Here is a 21,794-nt window from a genome sequence, read left to right on the forward strand (position 1 = left end):
GTTTTGTTATGTGAGCATCAGTGAGAAACGCTGTGTCCTCACTGATTTCAGGGGAACTGGGGCTATTCAACTCTTCCGAAAACTGGGCCAAGGGTATTTATACCCAAGCTGATTTGGTTATGTTACCTGCAGGAGGGACTGCCTTTAATGCAAATGGCCCATAACGTATGCACTGAACAGCTTTTATTTAAAGCATCATAGAATCACAGAATGTTTTGGTTGGGAGGGACCTCAAAGATCACCCAGTTCCAACCCCCCTGCCCTGGGCAGGGACACCTCCCACCAGAGCAGGTCGCTCCCAGCCCCATCCAGCCTGGCCTTGAGCACTGCCAGGGAGGGGGCAGACAGAGCTGCTCTGGGCAACCTGTGCCAGGGCCTCACCGCCCTCACAAGGAAGAATTTCTTCCTAATATCTCATCTAAATCTCCCCTCTTTCAGTTTAAAACCGTTACCCCTTGTCCTATCCCTACCCTCCATGATCCAGAGTCCCTCCCCACCTCTCCTGCAGCCCCCTTTCAGCACTGAAGGCTGCTCTAAGGTCTCCCTGGAGCCTTCTCCTCTCCAGGCTGAACAATGCCAGCTCTCTCAGCCTGTACTCACAGGGGAGCTGCTCCAGCCCCCTGAGCATCTTCATGGCCTCCTCTGGACCCGCTCAAGCAGGTCCATGTCTTTCTTACGCTGGGGTCCCCAGAGCTGGATGCAGCCCTGCAGGTGAGGTCTCACCAGAGCAGAGCAGAGGGGCAGAATCCCCTCCTTGGACCTGCTGGCCACGCTGCTTCTGATGCAGCCCAGGATGCCATTGGCTTTCTGGGCTGTGAGCTCACACTGTTGGCTCTCATTCAGTTTTCACCCACCAGCACCCCCAAGTCCTTCTCCCCAGGGCTGCTCTCCATCCACTCATCCCCTGGCCTGTATCTGTGCTTGGGATTGCCCCGACCCAGGTGCAGGACCTTGCACTTGCCCTTGTTGAACTCCATGAGGTTCACACGGGCCCACCTCTCCAGCCTGTCCAGGTCCCTCTGGGCGGCCTCCCTTCCCTCCAGCGTGTCCACCACACCCCACAGCTCGGTGTCGTGGGCAAACCTGCTGAGGGTGCGCTCGATGTCACTGGCCGTGTCGCCAACAAAGATGTTAAACAGCACCGGTCCCAGTACCGATCCCTGAGGAACACTGCTTGTCACTGGTCTCCACCTGAACCTCGAGCTGTTTACTGGGACTCTTTGGGTGCGACCATCCAGCCAGTTCCTGATCCACCGAGTGGTCCATCCATCAAATCCACGTCTCTCCAGTTTAGAGGCAAGGATGTCATGTAGTACAGTGTCAAAAGCCTTGCACAAATCCAGGTAGATGATGCCGGTTGATTTTCCCTTATCCATCATCACTGTAACCGTAGAAGGCCACCAAATTTGTCAGGTGGGATTTGCCCTTGGTGAAGCCATGTTGGCTGTCACCAATCACCTCCTTATTTTCCAGGATTTTTATTTTAACTGTTATTTATAGTTTTACACTATTTTCAGTGCTGAGTCTTCTGTCTACTTGACTACTGTGTTTCACTGATCATTTCCCACTGCTCGTTAGGGTTTAAAATAGTGATAGTAGTGACTTAGTAGCAGCTGATCACTGCAAAAGCACAAGAAAAAGAAAAGTAATGAAAAGGCCCCAGCATCTCTTTCCTTTTTAAATATAGCTGAACTTTTTTACCTATATCTGAGTCTTGCCTGGAGTAGGAGAGAAATGAAACATTTTGCTCATAGTCCTCATTTCTACTGTTGTTTATTTGCTTCATTGCCCATCTCGGGGGGGGGAAAAAAAAAACCAACCTTGCAGAGCCCCGGTCTGGCAAATCACTTCAGCAGCTGCCTAGCGTTCAGCTCGCGCAGTTCGCTGAAACTCGTGGGGCCGTTCAAGTGCTTCAAACTCTGTCCTAAAAGGTGTTGCAGGGCTTAAAGTTGTGATTTTTTTTTTTTTTCCTAATTATTTTTTAAACTACATCTGCACCATTTTCCTGGCTGTAGGTCATGTCTCCTCTTATCCTAGTTTTGGAATTGTTTTTTAGGGTAGGATCCAGGAAACGCTTTCTACCAGAATATTTACTGAAATCGGTGGAACTACTTACTTTAGTGGACTGTAGTTTCTGTAGTGTATGTGGAAATTCCTGCCCCTCATCTGTCATTTTGAGCCTTTCTCAAGGCAAAAACCAAAGATTAGACTTTAACAAGATGATACTCACTTAAATGTCTATTGTGCAATTAAAGTGTTCCTTTGTCTTCAAAATGTTTCTAGTGGGAATTTTGTACAGCTCTGTCCTCGGTTATTTTGCCATTTGAGGCCGAACAGGGGAGTAGTCAGGACATGGGAAGTTCTGTTTTCTTTTTGTGTTGTCTGATTTCTAAATTCATTTGCCTTCCAATAATTTTATCTCTGGGGGGAAAAAAAAAAAAATAAAAAATTACTGATGTTGTCACATAACTTAAAGGAAAGAAACCCCAGCAGTGATGGTATCGTTAGTAACAAACAGCTTTCCCATTAGTCAGCAGAACCGTTACAACTGCACTTTAAAGAGCGACTAGGTAAGGGATTGATACTCCAATTTCAAGCTTTCTAAACCATTGAACATAACGTGTATTGCATGGCCAGAAAAATGTGTGTGGTGCTTCTAGTGACCGATGTCTTTCTCTGGGGGTGGGAGGGAGGGAGGGAGGGAGGGAGCCGGAGCCCGTTCGCACTGCAGCAGGGACAAGCCCGGCGCTGTGTCGGTAGCGGCTGTCGATCTTTTCTCCTCCTTTTTGAGTCGTGCCGCCCAGCTGTCGGTTCGGTGGTCTGGCACACACGCTGCCCAGGTAGCTCCGGAGCAGTGATTTAGCGCGGCTGCTTCTTCCTGTCTCACAAAGTCTTTCAAAGATCGTTTCTGAAGAAAGCTGCAGGGACCCATTTGTAGCCCTTCCATGAAAAATGCAAACTAGCTCTCTTGTTTTTCAGTTTGTATATGATGTGACTTCCATGTGTATATAAAACGACTGCATCCTAACCAAAACTTCCTCCGATTGTGCACTGTGTTTGTTTGAACAGTTCATGTATTGTAGTCTGATGCAGGTCTTCTTTTCTTTTATTTAAAACACTACGTATTTTCTCTTTAACAAATTTTAAAGGGTAATGATCTGAAAACTGCAATCACTGGATAGCTAGAAAGTGGTTTTTTGTTTTGGTTTATTTTTATTTTGGGGGTTTGGTTTTTTTGGTTTTTTTTGTTTTTTTTAAGAGAGCAAAAAGGTGCCTGGACAGTTTTGCTCTTCTCAGCAAGAAAGAGAAATGTGAGCTGTTGTGTGGCTAAGAACCAATGCACTTGGGGCCTGATCCAGAACCCACTGGAGTTGTTGCAGGGCTCTCCGTCGACTTCAGTGTGCATTGGCTCGAGCCCTTCATGGTTTAGCCGTTCCTGAATTGCTGGAGTGTGAACTTGGAATCTTCTGTAGTGAAGACAAATCATTGCTTAGAATATAAATGTTTAAAACATGCGACTCTACTTAAAAAAAATCTGATTCTTCTCGACACTCATTCTTTAGTTCTCATTTTCCATCTAGTATTTAATGGTCTTTGGAGAAAAAAATAATAATAAAACAGAGTGTTCTATATATATAAAAATATATATATTTTTGGTGCAAGATGAGACCTTCTGTTTTTTGAAACAAGTCTGTAGCATAAAGGTTAAACTATTTTAAGACAAAATAAAATAGAGTGTATTATTTAAACAATATAATCTTGTTTGGGTTTTTTTTTGTCCCACTTTCATTCAATACACTGCTGTTTGTCGCTCTCTCCAAGGTAAAGCCTTAAGCTCTGGGAACGGGTTACAACCGCCCAAATTCAGCACTGTTCCCTGCTGTAACACGTTTAATTCTCAACGTCCAGAACGTGATTTCCTGAGCTCAAAAGCTGGCTTTTATCTCCCAGACCGGGTCAGGACCACCGCTTCTCCCTGCAGCGCCGGCGGGGGATGCCAGGGGACGCGCAGGGAGCAGTAGCTGCCGCCCGTGGCGCTCTGCAGAATCCCTTCTGCGCAGCCTCCGTCTCCCCACACGTCGCAGTCCCTCGGGTGCCTCAGCACCCTTCAGACTGGTGTTTCTCCGGGGGCATCCCCTTGTCCCATCCTCCCAGCCCCGTTCTGCCAGTCAGTGAGAGCGCTCGAGTACGTGACCGCTGTTTCGCTCGTATTTTCCCAGATAGTGCTGGGAAGCCCCAGTCTACTGCCGTTTGAAGTGGATGTGTAGACCAGCTGGGAAGTTCTGGGCAGGTCCTCGCAGAGCACGAGAAGTGGTGCCAGGCTGAACAGCGTCTGGAGAACCCCTAAATTATACTGGGGAATTTATAGCTGCAAATAAAGAGGATGGTAAGTATAACTGCACTGTGCTAAACTTAGGGTCCTGCTCCCTGCCAGTCTTCTCACAGACAATATGGAAACAATAATAGTAATATCCATTATGTTTCCAGCTAAATAGTGGAGTTTGCTTTAATTCTGGTGTTTTGATCACATGAGAAGGCCCTTGGTGTGAGTGAGGAGAGACGTTTATCCATGTATTTTAAATGTCAAGATGGAGAACGAGAGCGAGGTGAGTTGGCTTTTCAGCCCCACTGAGTTCTTGGCTTCTGTGAAGGTTGAAAATACAAATTCTGCGTCTGGTGGTGGTTGTGGAGGTGGGCGCCAGACTAGGACTTTATTTCATGTGTATCACCAGCTGAGGGAGAACAGCGCTGTGGATTTGGGTGCAGATCATAGAATCACAGAGCGGTTTGGGTTGGAAGGGACCTCTAAAGGCCGTCTGGTCCACCCCCCTGCAGTGAGCAGGGACATCTCTAACTAAGTCAGATTGCTCAGAGCCACGTCCAACCTGTACTTGAATGTCTCCAGGGCTGGGGCTTCCACCACCTCTCTGGGCAGCCTGTGCCAGCGATCCACCACCTTCATATTAAAGAACTTTTTCTAATGTCCAACCTAAATCTACCCTTTTCTAGCTTAAAACTGTTACCCCTTGTCCTATGTCTACAAAGCCTTGCGAACAGTCCCTCCCCACCTCTCCTGCAGCCCCCTTTCAGCACTGAAGGCCGCTCTAAGGTCTCCCTGGAGCCTTCTCCAGGCTGAACAACCCCAACTCTCTCAGCCTGTCCTCACAGGGGAGCTGCTCCAGCCCCCTGAGCATCTTCATGTCCCTCCTCTGACCCCGCTCCAACAGGTCCACGTCCTTCCTGTGCTGGGGGCTCCAGAGCTGGACGCAGCCCTGCAGGTGGGGTCTGAGCAGAGCAGAGGGGCAGAATCCCCTCCCTCGACCTTCTGGCCACACACATTTTGATGCAGCCCAGGATGCGATTGGCTTTCTGGGCTGCGAGCGCACATTGGTGGCTCATGTCCAGCTTTTCATCCACCAGCACCACCAAGACATGGAAAGAAAAGAACTGATGAATCCCCTGAGTAATTTTTTTTTTCCCTTCATTGCCAAGAGATACTCAGAATTTTAGACTTCAGGATACACCGAATGGAAAGCTTAAAATTTCTCCTGCGGCACTCACTCGTGGCTCTTTGTTTCTAAGTAGGAGCTGCTTGGCTTTGTGGGAATAGTCATTTCTGGGGCAATATGAGAACTGACAAAAACTACCTGAACAGGTTAGACTTTCTATTGCTTTCCCCAGTGAAATCGTGGCAATGTAGATTAATTTTTGTGACTGAAAATTTAGTTTGTCTGCCTTAAAATGGGAATTGAAAGAGTTTTACAAACGGACTAGTTCCCTGGAGAATCTGTAAGTGGTGTCCCCTGAGCGCATCACCTCCATTCGCTGAAATACTACTTGTTTTTCCCTCTCCTGTTTAGGGTTGTCACCTGTGACTGTCAGCTGCTGTGGCTATCTCTCCAGAGCATCAGAGGGATGCAGTTCACCTTCCGCCTGCAGCGCAGCAAAATGCAAACTCGGGGTGAAGAGACCCTGTGTTTACTTTCAGCTTCGGTGCAAGCAAGATGAACGCCCTCCTTTTATTGAAACTAAACAGCAACTGAGGATCCAACCCCCCCGCCCCAGTCTATATCTTGATACCAGGGGCTTTATGAAAGTACAAATGCGTTCCTGACGGTCCTTACAACTACTGATTCATAAATGCCCCGTGGAAGTTTTCTCTTGGAGCTGGTTAGTCATCCGGATTTGCAATTCAGTTTAAAATTAGAATTGAGTACCAGCTACTGGGAAGGAAGGATCTTTCAGGCAGTAAATCTGGGGGCAAAGCTGGAGTGGGCAGGGGGAAACCATCTGAAAGTTTAATGTCAGGTAATTTCCTACATTTACTAGCTGCATTGGCAGCTTTGGGTGAATCCACGGCAACCACATCAGGGCTGGAAAAAGAAACAAGAGTGCCCTGTCAAATTCATTCTTCATTGCTGTAGGTGATGTAAACCGAATGCAGAACTCCTGGAGTCTGACTGGTGCCTTTTCCAGGGGGGCTCTGACATGTGCCTCTGTCTCGTACAGCTGAGGACCGTGTTTGCTTTGCCCGTGGCTTTGCAGGATTGACAGGTTTTGGCTGGCCCGTGATCACAGACAGCCAAACCTTTCCTGCTTCCTTTCCGCCAGGTCCTTGTATGTCTACCTTAAACTTGGCATTACTGACACCAACGTCACGTCCATCACTCCAGCTCATCCAACCTCATCCACGTCTTCCAGTATTGACAGTGCTGCTGCACAGCTCTGTGTGGTCAGCGGTTTTTAGTAGTAGAAATCTTCAACTCTGTATGCCAGAGTCACTCATAAAAACAGTGACTTTCAATTGTCTCCTTGGAAATGCATCTTTTCTAATGTCACCACCGGCAGATTTAGTTATCTGCAACCTAAAATGTTCTTGATTTTTTTCCCCCCATCATTACAACGGTAGCCCTCTGGATGTCCCAGCGTTTGGCAGCATGGACCTCCAGGGGAGGCTGCCATTTCGAAGCAGGGCACATTCAAATCCCCCCTCTGGAGATCAGAGGTGTTTATCAGGATAGGAGATGTTTATCAGGATAGGAGATGTTTGTCCACGGTGTTATGAGCTGCCAGTGGTCCTGTAAACCCAAAGAGGAGCTTTCAAGTCAGAGGTGGTTGGGCTGGAGTGATGCTTTTAAGATCCTAATGGGAAATGTGTCACTTGTGTTGTGTGTTCTCACTCAAAGCTCATCTTACCTGGCACAGGGTATGACAGAGACACATGAAAGGGTAATTTTCTTGCTTTTCCACATGATTACACTTCCTATTCAAGTCCACTTATTCACACTCTCCCTGGACCGTGTGTGACAAAACCACTGAATAAAAATGCCCCTCGCAGGAGCTCTGCCAGTTACAAGTCACTGGCCGAGCGCCTCGGATCTATTTTCTGACATCTCACTAACACCTCATTTCTGCTGATGTTTTTCAGCTCTATTGGGATCCATCATCTGCACGAAGAACCAAGGTGAAGCTCCCCGCGACACGGCGATGTGCTGGAAAACCCCCTCTTTCGGCTGGACTTTCCTTCTTCTCTTGGTCAGCAGCACATCCCTGAGAGGAGGATCCCCCCTCCTGGTCTCTGTATAGCTCAGAGCAGCAGGAGGGAAGGACACCCTAAAATAAAGCGGTAATGTGGGTGAGTGAATAGATTTGAGCAAAGCAGTGGTTCTTCTGAGCGTTAAGGGTTGGCTCTTGAAGGTGAGGGACTGCACTTGCTCAGCTTCCCATCTCTGTTGCGTGGGAGTAGGGAGCAGTGGAGGCATCCTCACAACACAGGGTACCAAGGAGGATGGGACCCATGGGAGTGGGACATCATCAAGGGCGCTGGTGGGTGACTCCTCAGCTGCTCCTCCAGCTTTGCCTCTTGCTTCTGGAGGAGATCCCCAGTCCCTGGGCAGAAGGGTCATCTCCAGCACGGTGGAGTGATGCGGCCAGAACCTCGGCTTGTAAACACATCCCTGGCAGGGATGGTCTCTGATGTTCTCAGCAAAGGTGGGAGATAGGCCCTGCCTGTCTATGACATGCATCCCAAGGAGGGAAAACTTCAGGTTTGTGTGTTTTGTCAAATAATTTTTTTCTGATGTTTCTTTACGTGTGCTGGGTATTTTCTGGGATTGTTATTGTCATGTTTCCAGCCCTGTGCTGAACATTAGGCTGGGCAGGCAGTGATGGGAGCTCACCCTCCATCTGTGGAAGGACCAGAGCTCTTTAGAGTTTTCAGCTCCAGACAGGTAAGAGGTGGAGATCATCCAGACAAAATCCTGGCAGACAATTGGATGTGGGAGCACGAGCTTGTGGAAACACCCCCGTTTCTGTGCTTTGCCCAACCAGCCCCCCAATACCTCTCATTAAAAAAAGTCCCTGAAATGATGAAAAATTGACTGACTACATGTCCACAAACCACGTCTGGCCCAGGAAAAGCCAGACGTGGGAGCCAGGGGTGTGCAGGGGAAGCAGTGCACGTACGCTACAACCTTCCCCAGGTGCTCAGGGCCAGGTGGAGGTTTCCTCCAGCAACCCCAGGATGTACTAAATGAACAGACACTCAACCCATCCCTTAACACCTAACACGTTCTTGTGGCTTCTTGGTGCCTGTTGGCTCCAGGGGAGGTATGAAGCTGCTCAAATGATCATGCATTACTTAAGCTGGAGCGAGTAAGCAGATGCCTTCCCTTGAATAATTGAAGACTGGGCGTTTACCTGTGCTGATGCACTCATTTGCCACGGGTGTGCTGTAGGCGTATTCTTGATGATGATCATCAGACAGCCCCGAAACAGTCCTTGCACTCCCCTTGTGCAACCAAGCCCATGCCACCACCTCAGACCCTGGACATATGATGCCTGGGGTGTGATTAAGAGACCTCAGAGCAGCGTGCTGCCCCTCTGCTGCTGCAGGGAGATACAAAACTGGTCTCAATATTGTTATTCATTCAGTTGGGTTTTGTATTTTCCATCTTACTTTCATCAGTCAGGGTGGGTTCCCCCTAGGTTTGAAGACCACTGTCCCCCACAGAGGTGGGGACATGGGTGCAGGTGGCCTTTGGGGTAACCCAGGTGTAATGGGTTTGCGTGGCAAGGTTTTGGTAGCAGGGGGGTTACAGGGGTGGCTTCTGCGAGAAGCTGGTGGAAATTTTTCCCCTGTGTCTGATACAGCCCACGCCAGCCGGCTCCAAGACGGACCCACCGCTGGCCAAGGCCGAGCCCATCAGAGACAGTGATAGTGCCTCTGTGATAACGTGTTTAAGAACGGGAAAAAGTTGTTGTGCAGCAGGAATTGCAGCGAGAGAGAGGAGTGAGAGTATGGGAGAGAAACATCCTGCAGACACCAAGGTCAGTGCAGAAGGAGGGGGAGGAGATGCTCCAGGCGCCGGAGCAGCGATTCCCCCGCGGCCTGTGATGAAGACCACGGTGAGGCAGGCTGTGCCCCTGCAGCCCATGGGCAGTGGAGCAGATGACTGCCTACACCCCGTGGAGGACCCCACGCTGGGGCAGGCGGATGCCCAAAGGAGGCTGTGACCCGTGGGAAGCCTGCACTGGAGCAGGCTCCTGGCAGGACCTGTGGCCCGTGGAGAGAGAGAAGCCCACGCTGGAGCAGGTTTGCTGCTGGTGACCCCATGAGGGGGCTCACACTGGAGCAGTCGGTTCCTGAAGGATGGCACCCCATGGAGGAGACCCACGTTGGAGCAGTTCATGAAGGACTGAACCCGTGGGAAGACTCACGCTGGAGAAGTCATGGAGGACTTTCTCCCGTGAGGGGGACCCCACACTGGAGCAGGGGAAGTGTGTGAGGAGTCCTCCCCCTGAGGAGGAAGGAGTGGCAGAAACAAGTGTGATGAACCGACCCCAACCCCCATTCCCTGTCCCCCTGCGCCACTGGGGGGGAGAAGGGAGAGAAATCAGGAACAAAGTTCAGCCCGGGAAAGAAGGGAGGGGTGGGGGGAAGGTGTTTCAAGATTTGGTTTTATTTCTCATTACTCCTCTCTGAGCTGATTGGTAATAAACTCCATTTTTCCCAAGTCAAGTCTGTTTTGCCCATGACGGTAAATGCTCAGTGATCTCCCTGCCCTTACCTCAACCCACAAGCCTAGTGTTATATTTTTCTCTCCCATGTCCAGCTGAGGAGGGGGAGAGTGACAGAGCGGCCTTGGTGGGCACCCGGCACCCAGCGAGGGTCAACCCACCACACCCAGGGCAGACTGAAGCCATTAGAAGTCAACAGCAGGAAGGTGAAGAGCAGGCTTAAGGTTTAAGACACCCAGAGCAGAAGACAGTGATTCTAATGAAACAGGCAGCTCACAGCATGTCTGGGACAAGACTTGGTGAGCTGAAAACGGTGTTTAGTTCCTCTCCTCCATTGCAAAAGGAGGACAAGCCCATGGCACACAGCTGACAGTCTTTCACACCTCCTGAGAGCGTTTGAGGGCCTTTTCTGTGGCTGGGATGCTGCTAAAACATAGTCTCAGGCCATTAAAAACCCTTGGAGCTGCGGAACCACGGGCTCCTTGCACAATCTCTCCTTGTTAAGAGGAAGAATTGGGGCAATTTTTAAAGCAGTCGCACCTGGGCATGGCACAAGGCAGGGAACGTGCTTTCCAGGAGGGTCTGAGCTCCCTGCCAGCCAAAAAAGTGTTGTTATAATGCTTTTTTACTCCGGTAAGCAGCAGCACCACGTGCTGTGGCCAAGTTTTCGGAGGGCTGATGCTGAGCTCCCCCATCCTTCAAGGGCCAGTGTGAGGTTTTGCCTTGGACCAGCCCTCCCAGCTTGTGCAGGAGTATAGCAAAACTATAAAATGCTCAGAAAAGTTCTCAAAAACGCTTCTAAAATTAGATTTACACCTGTATCCTCCCCTTCCCTGTGTCCCAGGGAGGAATCCCCTTACCCCCTGGTGCTCCAGGCTCATCCCAGCCTGCTCCCAGCCTTCCAGAAAGGCTCGGTCTGCGGGCGTGCGGGTGGGAGGTGAGGGCTTTCAGCAGCACCCAGTCTGCAAAGGAGGTAATATTCACGATTTTTAGCGCAGTTTGGCTACGGAGATTTGTCGCAGCCGAGACGGACAAAGCGACAAGGCAACAAATCTTTTTGAAAGCCTGGTAGTCCAAAAGCCTTTATTGCCTGGTTTTTTGTACTTTTTTTTTCCCCTCAGCTTTCCCGTGTGTGTCTCTCTCTAATTGTCTCAGAGTTGTTATACAATCTTAATCAATTGTTATTTGCACAGTTCATTATAACTCATCCCTTCTGCCAAAAGGACATGTACGCCTTGTCTTGTAGTCAACACTTTCTCAGGGCTTGCTTATCTTGCAGCTGCAGCTCTTCTTGCTCCTGTCTGTTCTCTCACGGGTAGGCTGGAATCCTCTCGAGGTCAAAGTCGTCCAGGGGCCTCGGTCCAGCTGAGATTCCCCCCGCCCCAGACATTTTAGCTCCGAAAGCCCAGGCTGGAAGCAGCCCGTGGGAAGGCACTAGATGGCACCAAAGCCGGAGGATACAGGCGCTGGGCTGCCATCGCACCCTCGCTGCATCCCCCAGAATGCGGGGAAAGTGCCCCCAAAAACAGGCAAAAAGGCTCGTGGATGTGAAAACATTTTCTTTTTTTTTAGTTTTCCTGAGCGTGCTGGAGTCTGTCGCCTTGGCCGGACCATACCCACGCAGCCAGCATCCGTCCCACGGCAGGGAAAGGGGTCTTGGGAAGAGCGAAAGAAATCGAATCGTCTGGGTGTAACGCCCAAGTTAAATTACCCAGCTGTGTTTTAATGGTAATTAATCACTGACGGGTAAGACAGAGGGTCTTTTCTCCGTGTTTCCAGCCCAGGGTCTGGGAACGCAGACAGGGGTCATTGACCTTGCCTTGGTTTTGGTCAGTGCAAAGCTGCCTTGAGAGCACGGAGTGGGTTTCATGGATAAAATATTGCCACGTCCTTGATCAGTGACAGAAACCGTGGAGTTTTGCAGCAGGACCGGAGGAAAAAAGATGAGGTTTGGGTCATTCTTCTTGAAAAAGGGTGATGTGAAGTATCCTACAGCCTAACCCCTGCCCGCTCCGTAGGGGGGCACAGGATCGATGCTGAGGACATAAGCTTAAAAGTTTAATTTGAAGGAAGCATTTGATCAGCCCCAATATCCCGCTCTGAACTCAATGCAGCGAAACATCGCCAGCTCCCATTTTGCAGCAACTAGCACGGCTCAGAAAAACGACTTTATTTTGTAAGCTGCCGTACCTGTGCAAACAGAGGACGCAAAATAATTCAATTTTAGCAAAATGATGAGACCTAAATGGGGGCGTCACAATGCCTTGTCCTCCTTTGCCTCTTAAACAAGCTCAGGAGGGCACTGGGTCCCTCCGAGCAGCTGTGAGCTCCCAAAAATCCCCACTCTCAGGGCAAGAGGAAGAACCACCTCCTGCTTTACTCCAGAGGAAGTCCTGGGCCACATTTCTGAAACCTGCTCTGGCAAAATAGGGGCACAGCGTTTTCTTTCTTGCCTTTCAAACGGCTGCTGTTTGGATCGGAGGTTTTTACCCGTTTTCTTATTTCCTCCCCATAAACCTGGAAAATTGAAATGCTGAAATGTTTCATTTTAATTTTAAGCAGGTGCATAATGATTTTCTCTACCTTGATTCTCTCTCTCTTTTTTTTTTTTTTTTTTGAGAAAAGAAAAAAGAGAAAAGGGGTAAAATGCAGAATAGAGAAAATACAGGTAGGCAGGAAATAAAGGAGCAAAATAAGCACAGATTAAAGAGCAGTGTAAATAAATCTCAAATAAAGCTCTTTCATGAGCCAGGAGTCCCCACTTTCTGGCTCCCCACCTACGTTCAGGTTGCTGGCTCTCCCAGGCACGGCACGATGCTGTGGTGTTTGCTGGAGAGATGTCTCCTCCCTTTTCACCCTTCCTCTATCCATTCTTCATTTTGCCTTTGATTTTTCCACCGTCACTTTTCCCTGGAGGTTCTCATCTTCAGTGCTGGTCTCCTGAGCTCAACAGGCTTTTTGTGTCCCCTCGTCTAAGTCCTGAGACCCTCAAACCCCTGTTCTTCTTCATGGGGTTTGTAAGACCCGCCACCCTTCCCACCACCCTTGCCCTAGAAGCACCACCAGTCCAGCCATGGCTGTGCTGTGGTTGTATCACCATTGACATCAAGACGTGCTGCCAAAGAAGTCATTATCCAAAGAGTAGCTGAAGATCAGAAAATAATCAAAGCCTCAGGCTGTTGTCTAGCAAAGAGGTCACACTGTCCACCACAATGATGTGCTTCATCCCTCCCAGGAGCGAGGCATCAGATCTTTTCACGCCATCAATCCCACCCTGCCATAAAATGGCCTCTGGGGGTGCGGCACGTCCTTCTTGAGCAAACCGTGGTTTCAAACCTGCTAGAAAAAGCCCTTCACTGGGGCTTTTCCACTGTCCTGCCAGAGGTTGGCCAAAAAAGCCCTCCAAGTTTGAAGGAAACTGGCTCATTGGTTTTTGAGCAAGTTGATCCCATCCTGACTTCCCAAAGGATTTCAACCAGCTCGTTTTCGCAGAGAAGGTGAAAAATCCCATACCACATTGAAACTACCGAGGGCTTCGAGGTGGGCAGAGAGTTATGGTCACCCCCAGACCTGCCCAAGGATGGTGGCTGATGTGCCATACGGACCCCTGCTGCTCTGTATCACATTTATACTTACTAAATATCCTCTGTGCGTGTCTGGCTAAGGGGGTTCCCACAGGACCAAGCGGTGAGACATCCCCTGTGCCGCAGCTACACCGGGTGGCATGTGTGACACCCACGAGGCTGGAGAACATCACATTGAAGGAGAGTTTAATGGTGTTAATTTCTCAAGAGACCTGGGGGCAAAAGTGGGAGGAATCCCCAAACTGGGGGTGCTGGGACCCCAAAAGCTGCATTGGGGGACACCAACAGGCACGAGCCACCCGGGCAGGAGGAAGCCGAGGGCTAATTTTAACGTCAGCCTGTGCCTGCGGCATCTGTGTGACACGAAAAGCCCCCGCGACGGATCGGGTGTCCCAGGAGGGGGGGAGAGGATGAAAAGCAACAGCAGCGAGGGCTGAGCCCCGTGAAACACCCACGACAACTGCCGCAGCGGGGCCGGGGGCAACGGGAGCAGCTGCCCGAGGCAACCGGAGCCGGTGGTGGGCCTGCGGTCCCCAGCCCGGGACCAGCGGCTGTCTCCAGGGACCACGGAGGGGACGTCGGGGTGCTTTGCAGGGTCCATGCACGGTGCTGGGTGTCCCTCAGGGGCCGTCTCGCAGCCACCACGGTGGGGGCGGGCGAGTGGAGGCGAAGCGCAAACCTCTCCTTGGTGGATTCACGCGTGGGTTTGGCGACGTTAGTCCCTTCCAGGCTTTTTAGGGCTTAAAGGCACGTCCCTTTGTAGGATGTTTAATAACAGCGCGATCAAGCAGACCGCACCTTGCTGCTGGAAACGATTTCTCGCCGCTGGTAGAAATGGGTGGAAAGCGGTAATTTTTCCACCACAAACGGGGCACGGGTAGCGTTTTTTTACAGCGTAAGCATGGGGAAAAAAAAAAACAACAACCGAAGTTTGCGCTTTCCTTGGAAATATTCACGCTGGGTGTGCTACGTACAAATACTGAGCGCTGCAGGTGCGGGGCTGGCCGAGCCGTGGTGAGAGCACGGTGACAGCGTGGGGCAAGGTCCAGCCTTTCCCTGCCAAAATCCCTCCTGGAGACGGCACAGCCTCCTGGGAGACACCCAAGGGGGGCAAGGCAGGAGGGAAAAATCCAAACTGGGATGCGATCGGGTGGGCACTGGGAGGCAGCGGGCCCCTGGGAATTCTCCTGCTCCCGTTCGAAGGGAGGTTGGCGCAGCAGCGGTGTGAAAACTCACCCAAAAAAAAAAGCCCTTTTGGGTGGACGTCACCGGTCTGAAGAAGGCGGCGAGGACGCAGGGGCAGCTGTCCCCCGCTGCCAGCGGATCAAGTTAATCCCCCCTTACACCGGCCGGCCTGGCATCTGGCCTGAAGCTGTGGGGCGGGGAGGGAAAGGGTTAAACAAGGGGTCGCCAAGCCCCTGTTTTAATTCAGATCAGGGGAAAAAAAAAAAAAACAAACCAAAAACCCACGAAAAAAAAACCAACCCCAAACCCCACATAATAGACCCAACGACAAAACCAACGCAATAATCCCGGCGGACAAATCCGTCGCACGTCCACGTACCGAGCGCTTCAACCTGCCAGATGCGGAGGGGGTGTGGGTGGAGATAAACCGGGATTAAGGGGGATCCCCACGGCGGGACAGCGGCCGGGGGCAAAAACACATCCTCCAACCCCCCGCCCCGTCCCTGAATCCAGGGTGGGGCGGCGAGACACCCCCCCCCCCCCCCCCCATCGAAATGGGTTGTCAGCGGGGTGAAACGCTGCCCCGGGGGCCTGCGGCCCTGGCCGAAACCCCCCCTGCACCGCGGGGTCCTGCCCGCTTCGTTAAAACCCTTTTGGGTGCGCAGGGATGAGCTTCTGGTGGGGGTTTTGGGGGGGGGGGTTTGGGGAGGGGGGCGGGTGTGTGGGGGGGCATCGCGCTTCTTCAGGCCGTGGGGGTTCTCCGCCCCACGCGGAAGGCGGCTCCGAGCCCCGAGGGGCTTCCATGAGCTCTCCGCGTCCCGCCGGGCTCGGCCGGAGCCATTTTGGGTCACGAGCTGCCGTGGGGAGTCCGCGCCGTGGGGCAAACGGTGCCGCCTGCGGGGACGGGGACGCGCCCGCGCCGCTCGTGCCCGTGCGGCCGGGCCCGATCCTCTGCTGCGGGCGCGGGTGCGGAGGGACGCGCGTAGGGGAGAGCGGGGCTGCGGCCGGGGGGGGTGTGTGGGGGGTGTGTGTGTGTGTGTGTGTGGGGGGGGGGATGGTGTGCCACGCGCGCGGGGCCTCGCGGCGACGGGGTCGCGCGCGCGCGCGCGTCCGCGCCTGGTGCACGCGCGCGCGGCGCTTTGTGCACGCCGCCTGCCAGTGCCCGCGCCCGCGGGCCCCTGCGTGTGCCCGCGCGCCTCCGTCTAGCGGGTGCTAACGCCCGCGCGCCCCCGCCTGCGTGCCTCCCTCCACGCGCGCCCGCGCAGGCCTCCGCGCCGACGCGCACGCTAGGTGGCGCGCGCGCGCGCGCGGCCGCGGCCGCACGCCTGCAGCGCCGCGGCCCAAACCGCGGGCTGGCGCCCACGCCCCGCCTTCCGCTCTCCCTTATTGGCCGGCGCGTCTGTCGGCGGGGTGGGGGGGCGTGGCGGCCGGCGGCCGGAGCGCTGCCATTGGCGGCGGGCCCCTTTGTGTGCCGGCGGAGCGGGCGGCCGCCACTCGCCGCCGTGTCGGAGGGACCGGCGGGACCGGGCCGGGCCGGGCCGGGCGGGCCGGGCCGCGCCGCTCCGGGCCGGGCCGCGCCGCGCCTCGCCGCGCCACAAAGGCCGCAGCATGGTCCTAGTGCACGTCGGCTACCTGGTGCTGCCCGTCTTCGGCTCCGTGCGCAACAGAGGTACCGCGCCGTGCGCTGGCGCCGCGGGTTCGCGTCCCGGGGCCGCTCCGCGGAGGAGGGAGGGGGGTGGGGGTTTGAGGGTGGGGGGGGGGGGGTGTCCCTGTGGACGGCCCGGGCTGCGGGTACCCCGGCAGAGGCGGAGGGGTGCCTCTCCACCCTCCCCGCGCTCTCAGCGTGCGGTCAGGAGCTCCGCGGGTGCGCAGGGCTCTGCGCCCCCAGCAGTGCCCGTTGTGGGGGGGTTCCCTCCTCCCCCCCCCCCCCCCCCCGCTCCCATCCTTTCTCCTTTCCGACCCCCCAGGGCCGCCCCGGCGCCCGTCGCTTGGCCAGCTCCCGCCTGCCCCTCCAGTCTGTGCTTCGGTAGATCCATTTTCCTTTTTTTTTTATTTTTTAAAATTTTGGTTTATTTTTTGGTTTAACCCCCTACACACACCCGCCCCCCTCCCCCCCGCCCCCCCTACTCCCCCTTCGCTCCCCGTCTCGCCGTGTAGCGTAGCCACCAGGCCATTTCAGCGTAGCTGTAGACGATAACAGCCATTTTTGTACCTTCATCCTGTTTAGCTGAGTACATTGCACTGTAAATTCCTGTTAAGTGGATTCATTTTGCTGTGGTCGTTGGGCGCAGAGTCTCCTGGGAAAGCTCTGGGGGGTGGGGGGGGGTGGGTGTGGGGGTGTGGGGGGGTGTGTGTGTGTGTGTGTGTGTGTGTCAAACGCCTCCAAATTGCGACCGACACCCCCCGCCAAAAAAAAAAAAAAAAAAAAAAAAAATTGGGGAAGGGAAACCCGGCAAGTTGGCCTTAATTCCAAAAAAAAAAAAAAAAAAAAAACCGAATTGGGAAAGAGTTGGAGAGTGAGATGTGTGATGAAACGGGGGGACTAAAATACACGCCCACCCCCCCCCCCCCCCCCAAAAGCTGCTGGCCGCCGTGGCCAGCGAGGGGTCGCAGCGCCCCGGTCCCCGGCGGCGGTGGCACCGCTGCTGTCCCCGGCACCGCCCTCCCTCCCCGGCCGCCACAAGTGTCCCGTCCCGCCAGCGCACACACCAACCCCCCCCCCCCCTTCCCCCCCCCCCCCCCCTTCTCTAAAATTTGCGATGAGAGACGACTGGCAAAATGGTTTATCCATTAAACAGGGATAACATTTTTTTCTGCTGTGCTGAATTACTTCCTGTTCTTATTTTGTGGGTAATTTTCTGTATCGAATATCCTTTGGTTGTGTATTCTTCACCTTTTTTCTTGTACTAAAACTAAAGCATGGTCTGTATTTTTTTACATTACCTAGTTTCTGATGTAAATCTCTCTGTAGAGACATACCCTGCTGAAATGTAATGTGCTGTAGCCTATACATCTGCTCAGTGTACGCTGCTTTTGTTCTGTTGCCCTTCCATAGCATGGTGGGCCTTGCCTTTTTGTATTGTGTGCATGATGACATTGTTACACACAATTCCACTAATACTAATATACGATCTCTCAATAAAGAAACTAGTTTTCCTATATTAACCTAGTGTGCTTTTTCTATTGCTGTTTTCCCATTTACTGTCGTATCCTGCTGTTTAGATTTTTTCCTTGCTTTTCCTCATCGTGAGGTCTGAGTTGAGTGGATTTTTTTCCTGTAGCGCAGATATGGGGGGCTTTTTAATACATCTTTTTTTTTTTTTTTCCCCCTCCTATCCCGTATCTACCCTCAGCATTAGTCTGTGTGTACATACTCCCTAGATGCACAGTCCGTATTACCGTTGTGCTGGTGCAGAATTCTGTTTTACTGCAGAATAGCCAAAAAAAAAAAAAGTATAAATCCAGACCCTCATTATTAATCAAAAAGGATAGATATTTGATGAAGGGTCTGCCGCTTATTTCATTCTAGTTACAACATTACACCTTCCTTACCAGACTGATACCAAAACGAGAGGGATGACCTCCGGATGGATGGGGGGAATTATTATTATTTTTTTTTAAAACTCTGATTAACAAGAGGTTAAAAAAAAAAAAAACCCACCCAAACCCAAACCTCCCTCTAATCTATTAGCTGTATATTTAAACATATACATATATGCAAGCACCCTGCCCACCATCTGCTAGGCGAGAAGTTGCCATGCCTCAGTCCTGCGGCGACTGGCATGCTATAAATATCTCCACTAGACCCCTGCAAGGCAGGGCTCGTAAAACCGTCCCAGCTGCTAATGTTGTAACTACATTTTCCTACTTGAAGCCTCCAGGCCCACCATCTTCTGAATAACCCGATTTGGTCAAAAGAGCAAACTGCGGGCTTGGGAGAAAGTCACCAGGAACCTTAAAATACTGGAAGCAGGGAGGGGTGGACAACCAAATTGCGATCAGCGAGCAATTTTGCTGCAGCTGCAAAGCGGTTGTAATACTGGTCACTTCTCCTTGTTCCTGCGCCAGACCTCCTTTCCCAGGTCTGCAAAATGGTCCTGTAAAACCTCCCAGTTTTGGCTTGGATGCCACCAGAAACTGAGGGAAGTCAGGGCTCCCGAAAGCAGGAGATGGGGCTGGGGTTGGGGGGGTGGGAGGGTGTGTGTGTGATGGGGGAAGCATCTTGTCTTAATTGCACTTCCACAGAAGATGGGGAGACACAGGGTTGGTTATTTGTCTTTAATGAGAGGAAGACAAATTATAGCAGGTCAGTGGTTCCCACCGCTAAAATTTCCAGAGGAGCCGCTAGCGAACAAAACAAAAGCGAGTGGCTCCAGCAGCCCGCCCTGCCTCACCTCAGCATCCCTCGAAGAGACGCATCATTTTGCAAGGCCGTGCCTTTCCACCTCCCTCCTAGCTTTATCCTGAGTTTGATTGTTGGGTTTTGTTGTTGGTGTTTGGGTTTTTTTTTTGTTTTTTTTTTTTTGTTTTTTTTCCCCTGTAAACATTTATTTACTATTTCCTTCTCCATATTTCCTTTTCTGTCTATCTCGATGACTGTTTGGCCATCCTGTCCGTCGTCCCCCCCCCCCCCCCCCCCCCCCCCCCTTCCTCGTATGAGCACAAGCGGGTCGCCCCCTGCTCCCCCCCTGGATGTAGTGTATGCTGTGGCCCTTTGTTCTCGCTCCATCCTCGCCCCGGGCCAGCGCTGAGCTCCGTGCGTGACACATGTCCCCGTACCCATCCCGAGGAGGGAGGCTGTGCTTCTCGCTTGCATGAAGGGAGACATGCATGCCTGTTGGGGCTGATCATTTTCCAATGTGATTATTTTTCCCCCCCCCCCTTCTTTGTTGTTTTGGGTTTGTTTTGTTTTTTGTTTTGTTTTTAAATTCAACCCCCACCCCACATGAAACAATGAGATTCTGGTTATGGTGTGGAAAAAAATTAATTCCCCACCCCGCTCCCTACCCCAACCCAAAACCCTGACACAGATAAACCTAGCCCCCTCCAAAACGTACCTCGTGCTACAGACACCTGCCGGCAGCTGCCCCTTTGTTAGGAGCAGCGGATTCACTGCAGGGAGCGTAACACCCCCCCCCCCCCCCCCCCAGATCTTCTGCAAACGAGCGCTGATACAGAGCAAAACTGCTTGGTCGATCTCTGAGGATACTGTGGTAATCTAACAATACAGAAAGCTGCTGGGTTAATGGCAACTGGTACTAAGCAATTTATCACCTGCATCATATTTTGACCTGTCTTGTTAGAAACACATTCTTACAACGGGAAGCATCCCCCCCCCCCCCCCGCTGCCCCTCCACCTCCCAGCCTTATTAGTCGGTAACCACCAGGCTTCCATAGCTCATAATCCATCAAATGCATCCACAATTTAATGACTTAATTCCTTCGACACTACGAGCCTTGGAAAGCCACCCGCTACAAAGAAAATAATCTTTTTTTTTATTTTAGCATCGCGGGGCTGAGGAAATCCAAGACAAGTCACGTGCCGGTGGTGCTGCTGTGGGTGTGGAGGCACATGCAGTGATTTCTATAGAGCCTATACATCTCTCCAGCACCAACCTGTATTCCTGGGCTGCTTTAAATAACTTCTTTCAGTAACAGGGAGGTGGATAATCCCAAACACGGACAAAACGGGCTCTGAGATTCCTTTATATAAGGGTTGTGTAAAGGTCTTACACACATCTGCGTGTGTTTAATGACTCCAAGTGGGAGCTGGAGCGGTCTCACACAGGGTTTGGGGTGGTGTCACAATTTCCATCATTTTTGAAAGGAAGATAAAACAAATAGCGGTCACATTTTGCCCATATTGGGAATTACCGGCAAAGTCGAGTGAAAGCTGATCTGGATTTACCTTGCTGTGTGCAGGTCTGGTCCCTGGAAGTGTGTTACTTAAGAACTGGTGAGTTGGTGCCCGAGTGAGAAAACAAACCCAGCTGCGAAGCTTGGGGGGTGGTTTGGGGGGTGTTTGCCCCAAAACTGGGAAGCTGCCCTGGCTGGGGGGACGAGGCGGTGTGGGCGCAGTGGGGACGCAGTCTGGCATCGTTCGGTGCATCCCGGACAGAGTGTGGGGTGCCAAACCGGGGGGCGAGGTCCGTAGGCGCCAGGACGCTGCCGTAACCGCCTCCGGCCTCGGTCCTCACCGAGTCGCCGGTCTCGCGCTGCGTCCTCCTCCGTGAACCTCCTGGAAGGACTGTCCTAGAGTAAGTCTGAGCTTCCTTTTTCTTGTTGTTGCTTTAAATCCTGCTTGTAATCTGTTGAGCACCTCGTTAGGTGGAAGGGGAGGATGGAGCACTGCTGGGGCGGGCGCGGGAGCCCCATCCTCCCAAACCTGTAGGAGAAACACACCCCCCACACACCCCCCCCGCCTCCCCCAGTGCCACGGGGAGGACATGTGACATCTAAGACCGGTTCATCCCTCTCCACCGACGAGACGGAGGATGGTCGCAGCCCCTGGAGGTGACTGCGACCACCCCCAGATTTTTCGGGGGCTCTGTGGGGCACAATGCCCGGTAGTGAGGGCACGGGCATCCTCTCCAGCCCGCTGGTTTAAACCCAAACGGTGCGCTGGGGCTGCCTCATGTCGAAACTGGAAGGTCCTTATCTCTAGAGGTGTTCAAAAGGGGGCACATGCTGCAGCAGGTCAGCAGCGGAAAGCCTTTCCCACCTTTAACCTGGGAGCACTCGTTTTGGGAAGCATTAAATAAACGTGCCAAAAAGGCAAGGGGAAACTTTGCAAAAGGTCGTCTCCAACATCTAGATGAACTTTGATATCTGTAACCTCCAAGACCGGAGTTGGTTTGGCCATTGGGAGAGGTGTGGTGGCACCACCAAAAATCGTGACTCTTGGGCATCTCATGGTGTTTGGGTGTTTCTACATCGACCTGCAGCTCCTGGGGTAGGGTGATAGCACAAGGCTTTTCGATTAAAGGGTAGTATAAAGTGGAGCTT

General features: G+C 52.3%; 1 protein-coding gene across 2 annotated transcripts in view; it reads left to right on the forward strand.

Annotated features, from left to right (window-relative positions):
- Window positions 1-16,397: 16,397 nt before the first annotated feature.
- ARK2C (arkadia (RNF111) C-terminal like ring finger ubiquitin ligase 2C) overlaps window positions 16,398-21,794 on the forward strand; it is a 47,739-nt gene continuing 42,342 nt past the window's right edge. For both annotated transcript variants that reach the window (XM_086480252.1, XM_086480253.1), the window contains exon 1: window positions 16,398-16,458. In XM_086480252.1, the coding sequence (XP_086336378.1) occupies window positions 16,398-16,458 (61 nt within the window). The remainder of the gene's footprint in view (window positions 16,459-21,794) is intronic.

This window comes from Leptosomus discolor, chromosome Z (assembly GCF_034619465.1).
Source record: "Leptosomus discolor isolate bLepDis1 chromosome Z, bLepDis1.hap2, whole genome shotgun sequence".
NCBI lineage: Eukaryota > Metazoa > Chordata > Aves > Leptosomiformes > Leptosomidae > Leptosomus > Leptosomus discolor.